The 16,566-nt window shown below is 36.4% G+C and overlaps 2 protein-coding genes across 3 annotated transcripts in view; one reads left to right on the top strand and one right to left on the bottom strand.

Moving 5' to 3' along the window:
• LOC110440868 (DNA damage-regulated autophagy modulator protein 2-like) overlaps window positions 1–2,466 on the top strand; it is a 31,369-nt gene extending 28,903 nt beyond the window's left edge. For both annotated transcript variants that reach the window (XM_021483994.1, XM_021484001.1), the window contains one exon: window positions 1,564–2,466. In XM_021483994.1, the coding sequence (XP_021339669.1) occupies window positions 1,564–1,818 (255 nt within the window). In that variant the 3' untranslated portion in view covers window positions 1,819–2,466. The remainder of the gene's footprint in view (window positions 1–1,563) is intronic.
• Window positions 2,467–2,551: 85 nt separating this feature from the next.
• The window catches only part of LOC110440857 (galactose-3-O-sulfotransferase 3-like), a 26,821-nt gene continuing 12,806 nt past the window's right edge, over window positions 2,552–16,566 (bottom strand). Inside the window, exon 2 of the mRNA XM_021483983.1 lies at window positions 2,552–3,960. Within this exon, the coding sequence (XP_021339658.1) occupies window positions 2,781–3,960 (1,180 nt within the window). The 3' untranslated portion in view covers window positions 2,552–2,780. The remainder of the gene's footprint in view (window positions 3,961–16,566) is intronic.

The raw sequence follows: 16,566 nt of genomic DNA, 5'->3' as shown, positions 1-16,566 counted from the left end.
TCACATTGTATTTCCTTTTCATTTGCTGTCTCAGTTTGTTTTGTACGGGCTGTTGTTATTGTGTTTAACTTCCTTTACTTCCTGACGTCTGTTTACATGTCTTGGTATTGGTTTTGTCGTCAGATAGCTAGGGTGAGCTCACATTGTATTTCCTTTTCATTTGCTGTCTCAGTTTGTTTTGTACGGGCTGTTGTTATTGTGTTTTGCCTCCTTTCCTTCCTGACGTCTGTTTCCACGTCTTGTTATTAGTTTTGTCGTCAGCCCCACAATTTATATTGATTACCTCCCTTGCACTTACCATGAAACACCAATAAAATCTGCTTTGACAGGAAACGTCTACACATTAATGTCCTATGATCGACATTATGCTTCAATGTCACTCTGAGCAATATTTATACAATATGATGTTGTACCTTGACTTCGTAACAAGCTTTTTCAGGTACTGAGTCAAGTGGTATAGGTAATCATATATATCACATGAGATGGAAACCGTCCGAACCGGTAAGTTTGGTGTTGTCCTGGTGATTGATATGCTCTCATGTTAAAATTGTTTTCTATTTTAATGTCAAAATGTATCTATGCGTGCAATGTGATACTATGCGCGTTTTGAAATAATTCTTTTATATAAACTATTCGATACTTATGTATTCAAAACTGTTTCTTTATAACATTTCAATTTAGATCTAAATATTGTTTCTTATATGTTGTTATTGTAATGACCTATAAATACAGAAACATTGCTTAACATTTTATAATTGTAGGATACTAAAGCTGTATAACGTTATTTTGTGTTGTTGGCATTGCTATCTAAGACGGAGGAAACTAGTACACGTAGTTACTCAAGGATCTCTAGAACAGTGTATTCATTAAACATTTAGTTTATAAAAATTGAAACGTATCACTGACAAGACTGTAAATCTCCTCTACATTTGAATATACACATGTTGGAATGTATGTCAAAGAAACTGTTGTTTTAGTTCGACACTATTTGCATTAACAATGATTATGTGAACATCATAATCTGCTTTCATTACATATTATGCAAGGGAAACTCAATAATGTTCTCTTGATCTGCTTTTAGGAATTTACAATGCTAGAACGCTAGATATCCTGTATTTTGCTTTGCAAATTCTCTTCCCAACTGCTGTTTCACATTATTGTGAAACGTACAATTTGCATAAAATTACTTTGGACTTTTTAATTGGACCTTACATTGATCATAGCTGAATTACTATTTACATCAGATAGTTAACAGGGTCATTAGTTCGGACCTTTGGATAGGGCGTATTACCATAAGATGGAATAAAATAATAACTTTATTCATATTAATACGATGCTTTCAACATCTTAGCCTTGTGCGGTCTACCAAATTAAATGAAACGAATTTTATACTTTATCAATTGGTCTATTGGTATTTAAGGTTATTTTAAGCTATCTCAAAACTTGACCAAAATGTATTCCTACTTTTTAAAGATAAATGCAATCAATTGATTTTGCATTGTATAGTAAATACGGATTAATATACTTGCATTCACAATGAATTCCGTATTTTGTTGCATTTAGGGATACGCTGAACACCTGGTGGCTACGATATCCGAATGGCTGATAGCTATTTTCATTGTGCTGTATTTCGTGACTTTCTACAAGGAGTTCCACAAGTTTAGAATGACATCTCCGCAGGTCGTTTTTGATATCAAGCCTGAAGTTGGCAATAATCATTTAAACAGTCAAAATAATTCAGCGAGAACAACGGGGACAGAGTTCGTGGTCCCAAATAACGTTCATATACCAGGATCTGATGAGGGATCACTACCATAATATGTCTTTACCATATATTAATATGTCTGTTTTCTGCGTGGAATTTGTGATTTCGATATTACATCAACATTATTTACTGATGTGACCAACTCTCGGATAAACTTACCTTGGCATTGGAAACAAAACACCGTGGTTAAGTTACTATATACGCTTTATCTATATTTTCTTCCATAACTGCTACGTTTATTACCTGCCCATAGTGTATTTTCTGAATAATTTTACAATTTCAGATGACATCATGTGACGTGTCGTCAAACCCTTTATGTTATGCGAGAAACAAATTATCTAACTCGTGACCGATTTTCATTCTCAATACTTGATTTTCGCTTATACATTCTATAAAACTAGATTTATGATGAAAGTGAATATAAAATGCAATCAATCATCTCTACTTCAATATTTTGTTTCGATATGTACGTAAACGTATAGTGTTTTGAAACAAAAAAATTGCATAAACGACCACAGTTGTTCCTATATACCTTTCATATTGTATAGCTTTGATATCGAAAATTGCTCTCATTCACCATGGGACAATTGTTCTCGTACACTATGGGGCAATTGTTTTCGTACTCTATGGGACAATTGCTCTCATTCACTATGGGGCAATTGCTCTCATTCACCACGGGACAATTGTGCTCGTTCACTATGGGACAATCGTTCTCATTCACTATGGGACAATTGCTCTTGTTCATCATGGGACAAATGTTTTCATTCACTATGGGACAATTGCTCCCATTCACCATGGGACACTTGTTCTCGTTCACTATTGGACAATTGCTCTTGTTCAACATGGGACAATTGTTTTTCGTGTCCACTGCACAGACGTTAACACTCACTCCCGTTTCCTTAATAATACTCAACATAAACTAACATTACATTGTAAATACTCTTTGTAAAGGTAACAGTTTGTGAAAAGGTAACCCGCTATGGTTTAACACTCAATATTCATGCATTGCTTCACATTATTTGGTCTTCTCGGTTTGTTTTTGTGTCACTTTTTCCGGTCTGTCGTTGAAAAACCCGTATTGTTGTAGACGTATCTCTGTTATGAAAGCTGTTTCCCCGATATGCATGTAATGACAATCTTCTTCAGTGATGGTGAAAGCGGAATTCCATCTTGAGGCGACGAAATGATACTCAGCTGACATTTTTACCCCCGGCATCGGGTTACAGTACAACTCCATATCACGCCGCAGGCGCTTAAAATAAAGTAGTTCCTCAAAGAAATCAGTACCTTGCATACGAATCTGGTTTTGAAGCCGTCGATAAAAATGATCGTACAGAGCGTAATCAAGCACTGACCATTTTTTGTACAGGTCAACATCGCCGACAGTGAACTTAATTTTCTCGTATAATTTGCTTTTTACATTTTTCTTTACATATAATATATCAGACATTCTCCAATTGAGAAGTCGACGCATTAATAGTAAAGATTCGTCAAAAAGTTCCACTATGATAACTAATTCAAACTCAGATTCTAATTTCTCTAAATAACCTTGTATACCAGTTTCATTTCGAGTTTCAAAAAGATCCGACGGGAAGCCGAACTCTCTTGCCATTCTGCTGTTCACGTAACTTTTAGAGGTCAGTTTTGTGTAACGTGTCGGTTTTTGTAAATATTTCGATACCGGTAGGGTATCATTAATTTTTAAAACCTCTCCGGGCCGGAAATAATTCAGAACCGATATAAAATGTTCGAAGGGTTCTCGTATTATCCCGATATAGACAGTGTCCTTCGGCATTACTTTCTCAAATGCTACTCTGTCGTATAAAACATGACAGCAGAGAATTTCATAGGATCTGTTTGACGGAGGCGGAAGAATATTCGTTGAAGTCACTGATGTTCCAGTACTAATGATGTTTGGATAGAAAAATTTAGGGACATGTGGCATAACCACTAGTAAATCCCTGTGCCTGGCAAACCGAAGGAAGATGTTTTGAGCTGTTGAACTTGCTGCCTTATGTACTTTCAAGAAGGCGATGTGTCGTTTTTCTTTAACATGGCCTTCGTTGTTTATGTTATCTGCTTTCCAAAGAAAATGTTCCCAATGTTTTACTCGTCGAGATCCAGAAATTGAAAAATACTGTAACTGTATGACGATTACCATTAGTATAAACAGCAGACCCACCAGTATACCAACCCTACAACAACAAAATTAATAAATATGATAGCAAAAATATTTACAATATTGAACTTTGTAAAGTATGTTTATCAGTGCATGAAATGATTGCAATAAGGTCACTGAATATCGCCAAAACATAAAACAAAATATGATATAGGAAACTAACGCAGCACAGTACATGTATATATTGATATAATACTTCTCTATAAGTCTTACACATGTAAAACCAATAATGGAAGAATTTTAATTAGCATTACTCTGAATCCAATATCCAGAACATGTTTGGTTTATGGCGAAAATGAACGATTTTTGTCAAACTTCAAAGCTATAATATAGCGTCGTCTGACTAAAAAAATGAAGAAATATAATTACAGTCGAACCTCGTTATCTCGAACTCGTATAACTCGAAGACCCCGTTTAACTCGAAGTATTTCATCGGTCCCGGCTAAAACTCTTCTTAATCTTAGTAATAAAAACTCGAAATTCGAACTCTGAAAACTCGAAAAACTCGGATATCCCGAAGTGAAACATCGGTCCCAACAACGAAAATCCTACATAAAAATATCTCCTACCTCGAAGTTTCTTAAGATTCACAAGTCTATCATATACTCTTTAATTATTTGATACATATAAGACGCAGTGCTACGGTAAACATCGTTCTCATAGAGCAGCTTACGCTCGGTCATAATTACTTCGATTAAACTTATGGCATTAAAATGTGTTTGACTGTAAAAACACTTTGTACAAATATTAACAACAATTAGTACTTACTGCGAGCCCGTAAACAATTTGAATAGCACTTTATTTACACCAAAGTTGCCGACACAAGCTCCACAGTAAAATCACAACTTAGGACTGGTTCGTTGGTTTATGTTTTTACAGGAGCTGGTATGGCACTGATAATTAATGGAGAGATTATAGGAACAATATGATAATTATTGTTGAGTACGTCGTGTTGAGGAGATGTCAAGTGTCATTGGGGTCTATAAATGTGGCTATGTTTCCTGATTAACTCATACCCATTTCGGAATGTCGATTTCAACTGAGCAATCCAGCGTGTATGCACCAATACAGTGATTTGTATAAAGACTTGCGCACTTTCATTTCCGCATTGAAATTTCTATCAGCATAGCACGAGGTCGGAGACAGCATGTGCGTTTATTGTAACATTAATTAATTAATGAATATGATTATGAATAAGTTAATTTTTATTTTATAGTTATTTTTTTGTCATCTATCGACTGTTTAAATACGTTGATTGTCAGAGAAATCAATGACATATATAGCCTCATATTGGACCAAACACTTTACCAAGCTTTATGCCAAACATAGGAACTCGCTTAACTCGAATACTCGGATAACTCTAAGTTTCCCAACGATCCCGTCGACTTCGAGATAACGAGGTTCGACTGTATTGCATTATTAAATCACGAGATCATGCACAGATGTAGCATGACTTCAACCTTGGTGACTTCACTATCAAAATTGAGTTGTGCCAGATTTGGCTCTTCCAGCGTTTCTCGCAAAATAATTTTCATTTTAAATGTCTGGGACATTTACACCTACGTATGTTTATATGTGTCAGCAATGTTGTATTATTCAAAGATGTTAAAAATTAGACTATCAACAGATAGGGGACACAGACTCCTAGTTAAGATTTCATGACAATACGTTTAAAACTACCATTGTCATTGTATTAACCAATTTTATTCTATAAGATGGTGCTATATTATGTATGTATACTTTATTGGGTTTGAATAAGTAATACTATTTGTGGTTCAGTCGATATGTGAAATACTGTTTTTTAACATCAAATATCCAATGAAGACATTTTGTAAAACACTTTTTTATTGTCATATTAACATAATATCCTATTCGAGAGCAACATCTATGAGAACCTGAGGAATGTCGTTAGATATTCTTTTGTTTATGGTGGTCATGAGAAAGGTAGTATTTAACAAGGTCAAATGAGCGCAGCAAACTGTAAGTCTTGCTCCAGCTTTAAGATGATAGCACCCTAAACACATTCATCAAACGATATATTCTTTGGAAGTTTTGTGCTCGGACATTATTCGTTCTGCTTTATTAAGACAGTGCGGCTCTTTATGAATTGATATTGCAGCGAATTACTCTCGTATTTAGATAGACTTTTGGAATGTATTCATGGTCATACTAAAATAGTCAGACGGCCGAAGTCAAAGGGAGATATTTCTTGCAAATGTATAAAACGTAGAAGGTGTTAATTAATAATATTCACAGAAATGAATAAGCAACTTAAAATCCACAGTGAAAATACCACCCAAATGTTTTATCTTGTATTTCTTGACCCTAAAACTATGCGTAATTTACAGTTTTGTTCATACTTCGGTGTTCTCTGGGTCAAATACACAAGTTTATTGTAAGTTTGGATACTCATCATTATCATTGACGCTGTTTCCTGACGCCATTTTACAAAAACATATTTAAACATTTCATCACTCGATGCGTAAAGCCAAAGTACTGCATCACATGGCAATTCTGTCCATTAAGGATTGATAAGTTTTACGAAAGGTCAAAAGATTGAAAATCGATGTCTAAAATGTTTCGAATAAATGTTGAACATATCGAAATGGATAAGTATTAAAAACCCCTTTATTACAACTTTTGGCTTTAACGTATACCTAAACTATTATATCATGTAATGTATTGCGGTTTAGCGAATGCCTCTCTTGGGCAAACGTGAGGAATACCATTTTTTATTGTCGAACCTTTTAATCCTGGCTAGCATCATTTCTGGTATAAAATGTATGATGTTTCAATTCGTCTATTCTATCGAGATGGAGACAAGACGATTTTTGCATCGTTCATTGCATTTAAAATAACAACAAACAAGCACTTATTCACTCTTCTTTTGTTTGCCATTCTTTTTGACATTTGTACTAACTAATCCTTTTTTAAATAAGTCATATGCCTCGACAGTTTTTCACGATTCTATACTCACTTAAATACTTAAGTAGTGTTGCGGTAAAAGCGATGATTATTTATTACGGAAGCCAATAGTTGCCAGGGAATAAATATATTTCTGCTGGCGGACGTAACATTAAATGTTTACTCATCTGATTTGGCGCCCAGGGGCTTTCGTAATGTATCATGTTCTCAGTGATGATAATATTTTTACAGAAAGATAAAAATCAACGATAAAACATATTTGTTAATTATGCACATTGCAGTAAAAATATGCAAACTATTTATTTTCCATGTGACTAAATACATTAAAATACATCGGTTCCTAAATAGAATAAACCTAATTAATTTTTGAAAACAAAAGTACACTAGCTAAGACAGTATCAGCATTTGTTTTGTAGTGGATGTCTCATTGGAAATGAGAGAACAGAGCATATTTCATGGGAAAGGGGTGAAGTATTTAATTATATGAAGTGATTCTATTTCCTAATTTTATTAATTAATTCTGTTATAATTAATTCAGTTGTTTTTACACGTTCTATAAATCCATTTCCTCTTGTTTAACTTAAAAAGATGAGCAACACATGTAATGAAAAACAATTTGATATCCTCTGAATCTTAAAGCTGAACAAAATATCTTTTTACGGTTCTCTCTCTCTGTATATGATATATATAACTAGTCGCTGATACAACGATGTAGTATGCATACATTTACATCTGAACAGATAACACTTGTAATGTCTTTCTTATGGTTTGTCCTAACTCAACTCATACAAAGTACGTCGGGAAAGTCATATCTCTATATATCTTTCTCGTTTTTTACGTAAAGTGTCTTTGTCAGACAATCTACGACTGCATCTTCATTATATTGTCTTTCTGTTTATCCAGTGTTCTTCTAATTAAGAATTGGAATGTTCTGCTTTTGATAGAAGAGGACTATTGATTATAAGTACGAGTATTATTTTAAATAATCTATATTTCTTACATTACATGCATGCTAATTAATATTAAATGCAATTGTGTAGATCAAAAGTTGTCGTATGGAGTGAGTTTTTTTGTACAGGTTATAAAAACGGTAAAGGGAACGAAGATAGGATTCCAAATTTGAAAATGAAACAGAGATGAGCATTTAGCAACAAGCAAGCCGACATCCATTTAACCAGTGGTTACCACACAGGCTCTCGAACACAGTCAAACTATGTTTTTTTAATATATTTATTGCTTTTTCAGTAGGGAAAATCCCTACAACAAGGTCAATATATGTCTTATATCAAAATGGAACAATAACACAAAGAGAACCAGGCTACTGCACCCGTGTTGTCGTCTGTTGTTGTCATTAGGAACTTTAGTTTTGTAACTCTCACTCGTTTCCTGAAGAGGCTTCACATAAGGGATATAAGACCGGGGTATCTTGAGCGCAAGAAGGACACATGGTGTTTATTTCCTCATTATTTGATCACAATAATTCAATCAAACACGCCGTTATGAAGATGAGGTGTACTTATATATTTTGTTATCCTATTTTATCAGCGTAAGTAAGCTTACAAGGGGGGAAAAACCAAAAAACAAAACACGTACCGATGATAGGGTCCTATTCTACAACACATTCCGGGTGAGCAAGGGTTCCACTAGCGTTTCACATATATGTTTAAAAAAGTAAAACTATTGAATTCAAATGTTTACACCATTCAGCGTTCAGTGGGAAGTGCACACATGCACCCTCATCAATGTGTAACGGAACACAACACAAGCGTCAACATCAGCCAGTGTCCAATGGAAGGCACGTAGACATCCACAGCAAGTTCTGTCCATAGAAAAAACAAGCGAACACACCATTAGGTGTCCAGCGGGAGACACACAAACGCCCACGACAGTCTCGTATCTAATTTGTATATAATGCGCAGGAACAGATGGGAATGTGTCAATACTGTATTAAAATAAATACTTGCGAGTGTACACATACATAAAAAAACATTCTGACATTGAAATCAATTTGCAATTTTTGTCTAACATGATATACTAGGATAGGGTTATACCGCACCAAAGCACTTGGAAGTAATAGGATAGACAAGCGAGCACCATAAGTTGAAATACTAGCTCCGCTTGCCAACGACATCAGGAGCCATCTGGTAGACTCATTGATCACACTGATACAGCAGTGTTATATATTCAAAATGAATTATTTACCTGTTCAACGAATATTTAAAGGTTAAATATCAATTCATATATCTCGATATGCTCTCTATATGTCACTATCGATCCAGAAGGAACTCGGTAATATATGTGTAAACATATCTCGATATTCCCCTTTGGCATACAAGCATTCCATTCCTGCAAGACATGAGCCGATGGTCTCGAAGATGGCTGTTGGTCTGAACGACATAACGCAGTTCGACCAATATTGTTTTCATGTATATTGATGAGGACAAATTAAGGTATTTTCATCCATGGCAAAATAGTTGTTAAACCATTGTTACATAAAGTCTGTAATACTTGTTTTGTTCACAGTGGCTGTAACATTTTGGCATCAGCATGTGCTCATTGTGTTTAATACAGCGGGAAAAACATCAATATATATACTCTGTAATCGTTATTGACTTTGCAGTGTCTATAACATTGTTGGTTTATTCTATAATCATTATTTGCATCACAATGTATTTAAAAATCATTTTTTACATATCAGGTATTCTTTTTTGATGTCCTTGTGGTTAAGCATCGTGATACCATTGGGTGATCATTGTTGGTGCTACAATATTGTAACATTGTGATACATGGCCTGTGATCATTGCTGGTGCTACAGTATTGTAACATTGTGACACATTGTGATACATTGCCTGAGATCATTGTTGGTGCTACACAATTGTAACATTGTGATACATTGTGATATATGGCCAGTGATCATTGTTGGTGTTACAATATTGTTACATTGTGATACATGGCCTATTATCATTGTTGGTGCTACAATTTTGTAACATTGTGTTACATTGTGATACATTGCCTGAGATCATTGTTGGTGCTACAATATTGTAACATTGTGATACATGGCCTGCGATGATTGTTGTTGCTACAATATTAAAACATTGAGATGCATACACTGTGATCATTGTTCGTGCAACAATATTGTAACATTGAGATACATGGCCTGTGATCATTGTTGGTGCTACAGTATTGTTACATTGTGATACATGGCCTGTGATCATTGTTGGTGCTACAGTATTGTTACATTGTGATACATGGCCTGTGATCATTGTTGGTGCTACAATATTGTAACATTGTGATACATGGCCTGTGATCATTGTTGGTGCTACAGTATTGTTACATTGTGATACATGGCCTGTGATCATTGTTGGTGCTACAGTATTGTAACATTGTGATAAAAAGGCCTGTGATCATCGTTGGTGCTACAATATTGTAACATTGGGATACATTGGCTGTTATCATCGTTGGTGCTACAATATTGTAACATTGTGATACATGGCCTGTGATCATTGTTGGTGCTACAGTATTGTAACATTGGGATACATTGGCCTGTGATCATCGTTGGTGCTACAGTATTGTAACATTGGGATACATTGGCCTGTGATCATCGTTGGTGCTACAATATTGTAACATTGGGATACATTGGCTGTTATCATCGTTGGTGGTACAATATTGTAACATTGTGATACATGGCCTGTGATCATTGTTGGTGCTACAGCATTGTAACATTGTGATACAAAGGCCTGTGATCATCGTTGGAGCTACAATATTGTAACATTGGGATACATTGGCTGTTATCATCGTTGGTGGTACAATATTGTAACATTGTGATACATGGTCCGTGATCATCGTTGGTGCTACAGTATTGTAACATTGGGATACATTGGCCTGTGATCATCGTTGGTGGTACAATATTGTAACATTGTGATACATGGTCTGTGATCATCGTTGGTGCTACAGTATTGTAACATTGTGATACAAAGGCCTGTGATCATTGTTGGTGCTACAGTATTGTAACATTGGGATACATTGGCCTGTGATCATCGTTGGTGCTACAATATTGTAACATTGTGATACATGGCCTGTGATCATTGTTGGTGCTACAGTATTGTAACATTGGGATACATTGGCCTGTGATCATCGTTGGTGCTACAATATTGTAACATTGTGATACATGGCCTGTGATCATTGTTGGTGCTACAGTATTGTAACATTGGGATACATTGGCCTGTGATCATCGTTGGTGCTACAGTATTGTAACATTGGGATACATGGCCTGTGATCATTGTTGGTGCTACAGTATTGTAACATTGGGATACATTGGCCTGTGATCATCGTTGGTGCTACAGTATTGTAACATTGGGATACATAGGCCTGTGATTACGTTGGTGCTACAATATTGTAACATTGTGATACATTGGCCTGTGATCATTGTTGGTGCTACAGTATTGTAACATTGGGATACATTGGCCTGTGATCATCGTTGGTGCTACAGTATTGTAACATTGTGATACAAAGGCCTGTGATCATCGTTGGTGCTACAGTATTGTAACATTGGGATACAAAGGCCTGTGATTACGTTGGTGCTACAATATTGTAACATTGTGATACATTGGCCTGTGATCATTGTTGGTGCTACAGTATTGTAACATTGGGATACATGGCCTGTGATCATCGTTGGTGCTACAGTATTGTAACATTGGGATACATTGGCCTGTGATCATCGTTGGTGCTACAGTATTGTAACATTGGGATACAAAGGCCTGTGATTACGTTGGTGCTACAATATTGTAACATTGTGATACATTGGCCTGTGATCATTGTTGGTGCTACAGTATTGTAACATTGGGATACATGGCCTGTGATCATCGTTGGTGCTACAGTATTGTAACATTGTGATACATTGGCCTGTGATCATCGTTGGTGCTACAGTATTGTAACATTTGGATACAAAGGCCTGTGATCATCGTTGGTGCTACAGTATTGTAACATTGGGATACAAAGGCCTGTGATTACGTTGGTGCTACAATATTGAAACATTGTGATACAAAGGCCTGTGATCATTGTTGGTGCTACAGTATTGTAACATTGGGATACATGGCCTGTGATCATTGTAGGTGCTACAGTATTGTAACATTGGGATACATTGACCTGTGATCATTGTTGGTGCTACAGTATTGTAACATTGTGATACATGGCCTGTGATCATTGTTGGTTCTACAGTATTGTAACATTGTGATACATTGGCCTGTGATCATCGTTGGTGCTACAGTATTGTAACATTGGGATACAAAGGCCTGTGATTACGTTGGTGCTACAATATTGTAACATTGTGATACATTGGCCTGTGATCATTGTTGGTGCTACAGTATTGTAACATTGGGATACATGGCCTGTGATCATTGTTGGTGCTACAGTATTGTAACATTGGGATACATTGGCCTGTGATCATCGTTGGTGCTACAGTATTGTAACATTGGGATACAAAGGCCTGTGATTACGTTGGTGCTACAATATTGTAACATTGTGATACATTGGCCTGTGATCATTGTTGGTGCTACAGTATTGTAACATTGGGATACATTGGCCTGTGATCATCGTTGGTGCTACAGTATTGTAACATTGGGATACAAAGGCCTGTGATTACGTTGGTGCTACAATATTGTAACATTGTGATACATTGGCCTGTGATCATTGTTGGTGCTACAGTATTGTAACATTGGGATACATTGGCCTGTGATCATCGTTGGTGCTACAGTATTGTAACATTGGGATACAAAGGCCTGTGATTACGTTGGTGCTACAATATTGTAACATTGTGATACATTGGCCTGTGATCATTGTTGGTGCTACAGTATTGTAACATTGGGATACATGGCCTGTGATCATCGTTGGTGCTACAGTATTGTAACATTGTGATACATTGGCCTGTGATCATCGTTGGTGCTACAGTATTGTAACATTTGGATACAAAGGCCTGTGATCATCGTTGGTGCTACAGTATTGTAACATTGGGATACAAAGGCCTGTGATTACGTTGGTGCTACAATATTGAAACATTGTGATACAAAGGCCTGTGATCATTGTTGGTGCTACAGTATTGTAACATTGGGATACATGGCCTGTGATCATTGTAGGTGCTACAGTATTGTAACATTGGGATACATTGACCTGTGATCATTGTTGGTGCTACAGTATTGTAACATTGTGATACATGGCCTGTGATCATTGTTGGTTCTACAGTATTGTAACATTGTGATACATTGGCCTGTGATCATCGTTGGTGCTACAGTATTGTAACATTGGGATACAAAGGCCTGTGATTACGTTGGTGCTACAATATTGAAACATTGTGATACAAAGGCCTGTGATCATTGTTGGTGCTACAGTATTGTAACATTGGGATACATGGCCTGTGATCATTGTAGGTGCTACAGTATTGTAACATTGGGATACATTGGCCTGTGATCATTGTTGGTGCTACAGTATTGTAACATTGGGATACATTGGCCTGTGATCATCGTTGGTGCTACAGTATTGTAACATTGGGATACATTGCCTGTTATCATCGTTGGTGCTACAATATTGTAACATTGTGATACATGGTCTGTGATCATTGTTGGTGCTACAGTATTGTAACATTGTGATACAAAGGCCTGTGATCATTGTTGGTGCTACAGTATTGTAACATTGGGATACATTGGCCTGTGATCATCGTTGGTGCTACAATATTGTAACATTGTGATACATGGCCTGTGATCATTGTTGGTGCTACAGTATTGTAACATTGTGATACATAGGCCTGTGATCATCGTTGGTGCTACAGTATTGTAACATTGGGATACATTGGCCTGTGATCATCGTTGGTGCTACAGTATTGTAACATTGGGATACATAGCCTGTTATCATCGTTGGTGCTACAATATTGTAACATTGTGATACATGGTCTGTGATCATTGTTGGTGCTACAGTATTGTAACATTGTGATACAAAGGCCTGTGATCATTGTTGGTGCTACAGTATTGTAACATTGGGATACATTGGCCTGTGATCATCGTTGGTGGTACAATATTGTAACATTGTGATACATGGTCTGTGATCATTGTTGGTGCTACAGTATTGTAACATTGTGATACAAAGGCCTGTGATCATTGTTGGTGCTACAGTATTGTAACATTGGGATACATTGGCCTGTGATCATCGTTGGTGCTACAATATTGTAACATTGTGATACATGGCCTGTGATCATTGTTGGTGCTACAGTATTGTAACATTGGGATACATTGGCCTGTGATCATCGTTGGTGCTACAATATTGTAACATTGTGATACATGGCCTGTGATCATTGTTGGTGCTACAGTATTGTAACATTGGGATACATTGGCCTGTGATCATCGTTGGTGCTACAGTATTGTAACATTGGGATACATTGCCTGTTATCATCGTTGGTGCTACAATATTGTAACATTGTGATACATGGCCTGTGATCATTGTTGGTGCTACAGTATTGTAACATTGGGATACATGGCCTGTGATCATTGTAGGTGCTACAGTATTGTAACATTGGGATACATTGACCTGTGATCATTGTTGGTGCTACAGTATTGTAACATTGTGATACATGGCCTGTGATCATTGTTGGTTCTACAGTATTGTAACATTGTGATACATTGGCCTGTGATCATCGTTGGTGCTACAGTATTGTAACATTTGGATACAAAGGCCTGTGATCATCGTTGGTGCTACAGTATTGTAACATTGGGATACAAAGGCCTGTGATTACGTTGAGGCTACAATATTGTAACATTGTGATACATTTGCCTGTGATCATCGTTGGTGCTACAGTATTGTAACATTGGGATACATGGCCTGTGATCATCGTTGGTGCTACAATATTGTAACATTGTGATACATGACCTGTGATCATTGCTGGTGCTACAGTATTGTAACATTGTGATACATGGCCTGTGCTCATTGTTGGTGCTACAATATTGTAACATTGTGATACATGGTCTGTGATCATGTTGGTGCTACAATATTGTAACATTGGGATACATGGCCTGTGATCATTGTTGGTGCTACAATATTGTAACATTGTGATACATTGTGATACATTGCCTGAGATCATTGTTGGTGCTGCACAATTGTAACATTGTGATACATTGTGATATATGGCCAGTGATCATTGTTGGTGTTACAATATTGTTACATTGTGATACATGGCCTATTATCATTGTTGGTGCTACAATGGATCTTTTTATTGTATTAAAGAGAGTACAACACTGGTAGTAAATTGTAAGAGGAAGATAGAGATTATCTGTTAAATTTGTTGCATCTAATGTTTTATTCAAATATGCTGCTCGTTTCAAAACTTATTAATGAAATACATTCAAAGTGCTCAATGTTTTGCCGTGAGCATTTGTTTCATAATGTTGGCAACAGTTATCAACATAAATGAGTGGTTTAACTTTGGAAATGTCTAGTATAGTTAAACCGGCCTGCGCGATATAATTGATGATAATTATTCTATAAAATGATGGCTGGCGTGTTTAAATAAAATTAATGCTAGGAAGCAAACAGATTTTTGGTAAATATCCTGTATATTTCATAATATTGTTCACAAATCACGTGTTCCGCAACATCAAACGTGTGCAAATATTAAAAGTAAATAATATCAAATGATCAATAGAATATTTCAATAGAGCTCTCCCTAGCTGTCCTCATGTTACAAATATGATCAGATTGTTCATTAGGTTAGTGAATGGGAACTTGTGTTTACATATTTGAACTGTCCTAGTATTAGTTCGGATGTTAAAGCCTTTCAACTTTCATCAAAGGTCGGTGTATTCGGAGAGGACTTTGATGAATTTACCGACTGTCTGATTGTCTTGATAACGCAAACAGTTTGTAGAAGTTAAAACATCTTGTTTGTTTTGGGTTAAAATACTTGAAACATATGTACTGTTGTGGGACCGCACAACGCACCAAACATAGCTTGCGCACATCGTGCATACATGGTGCGCACAACTGTGCGATTTAACAATCGTGAGTGCCCCGGGTGTGGAAAAACTACGGTCCAAGTATAGAAACAAAGTGGCTATATTTATATGTATACGTGACCGTGTCAATACGTGTATGTGCTATTTTGCATGTGTTGATTTGGGTCGCCGAAAACATCATTTCTAAATTGAGAAATATAGATAAAAAGATCAGCTGATATAAAAATAAATAAATATCAGCATTTGATAAAGGGCCCTATCTAGCTAACATAAGCCACTCTAAAGCACTTTACAGTACATAGATATACAATTTTAATACAGTCAATACTATTAGCATATATATTAATCGATACAATATTGAGGAATTCGCAGGAGCTGCCTTATCAGGCGCTAACTACTAGTCCTATGCCACCTGATTGCAATAGATAAGGGGATTACAAGGGGGACAACATGGAAAGAACAACAATAGCTAAGGGGATTACAAGGGAGACAACATGGAAAGAACAACAATAGCTAAGGGGATTACAAGGGAGACAACATGGAAAGAACAACAATAGATCAGGGGATTACAGGGAGACAACATGGAAAGAACAGCAATAGATAAGGGGATTACAGGGAGACAACAAGGAAAGAACAGCAATAGGTAAGGGGATTACAAGGGTTACAACAAGGAAAGAACAGCAATAGATAAAGGGATTACAAGA

The sequence above is a fragment of the Mizuhopecten yessoensis genome, unplaced genomic scaffold (genome assembly GCF_002113885.1).
Source record: "Mizuhopecten yessoensis strain PY_sf001 unplaced genomic scaffold, ASM211388v2 scaffold1779, whole genome shotgun sequence".
Taxonomy (NCBI): domain Eukaryota; kingdom Metazoa; phylum Mollusca; class Bivalvia; order Pectinida; family Pectinidae; genus Mizuhopecten; species Mizuhopecten yessoensis.
This window is presented reverse-complemented; position numbering and strand designations above follow the sequence as displayed.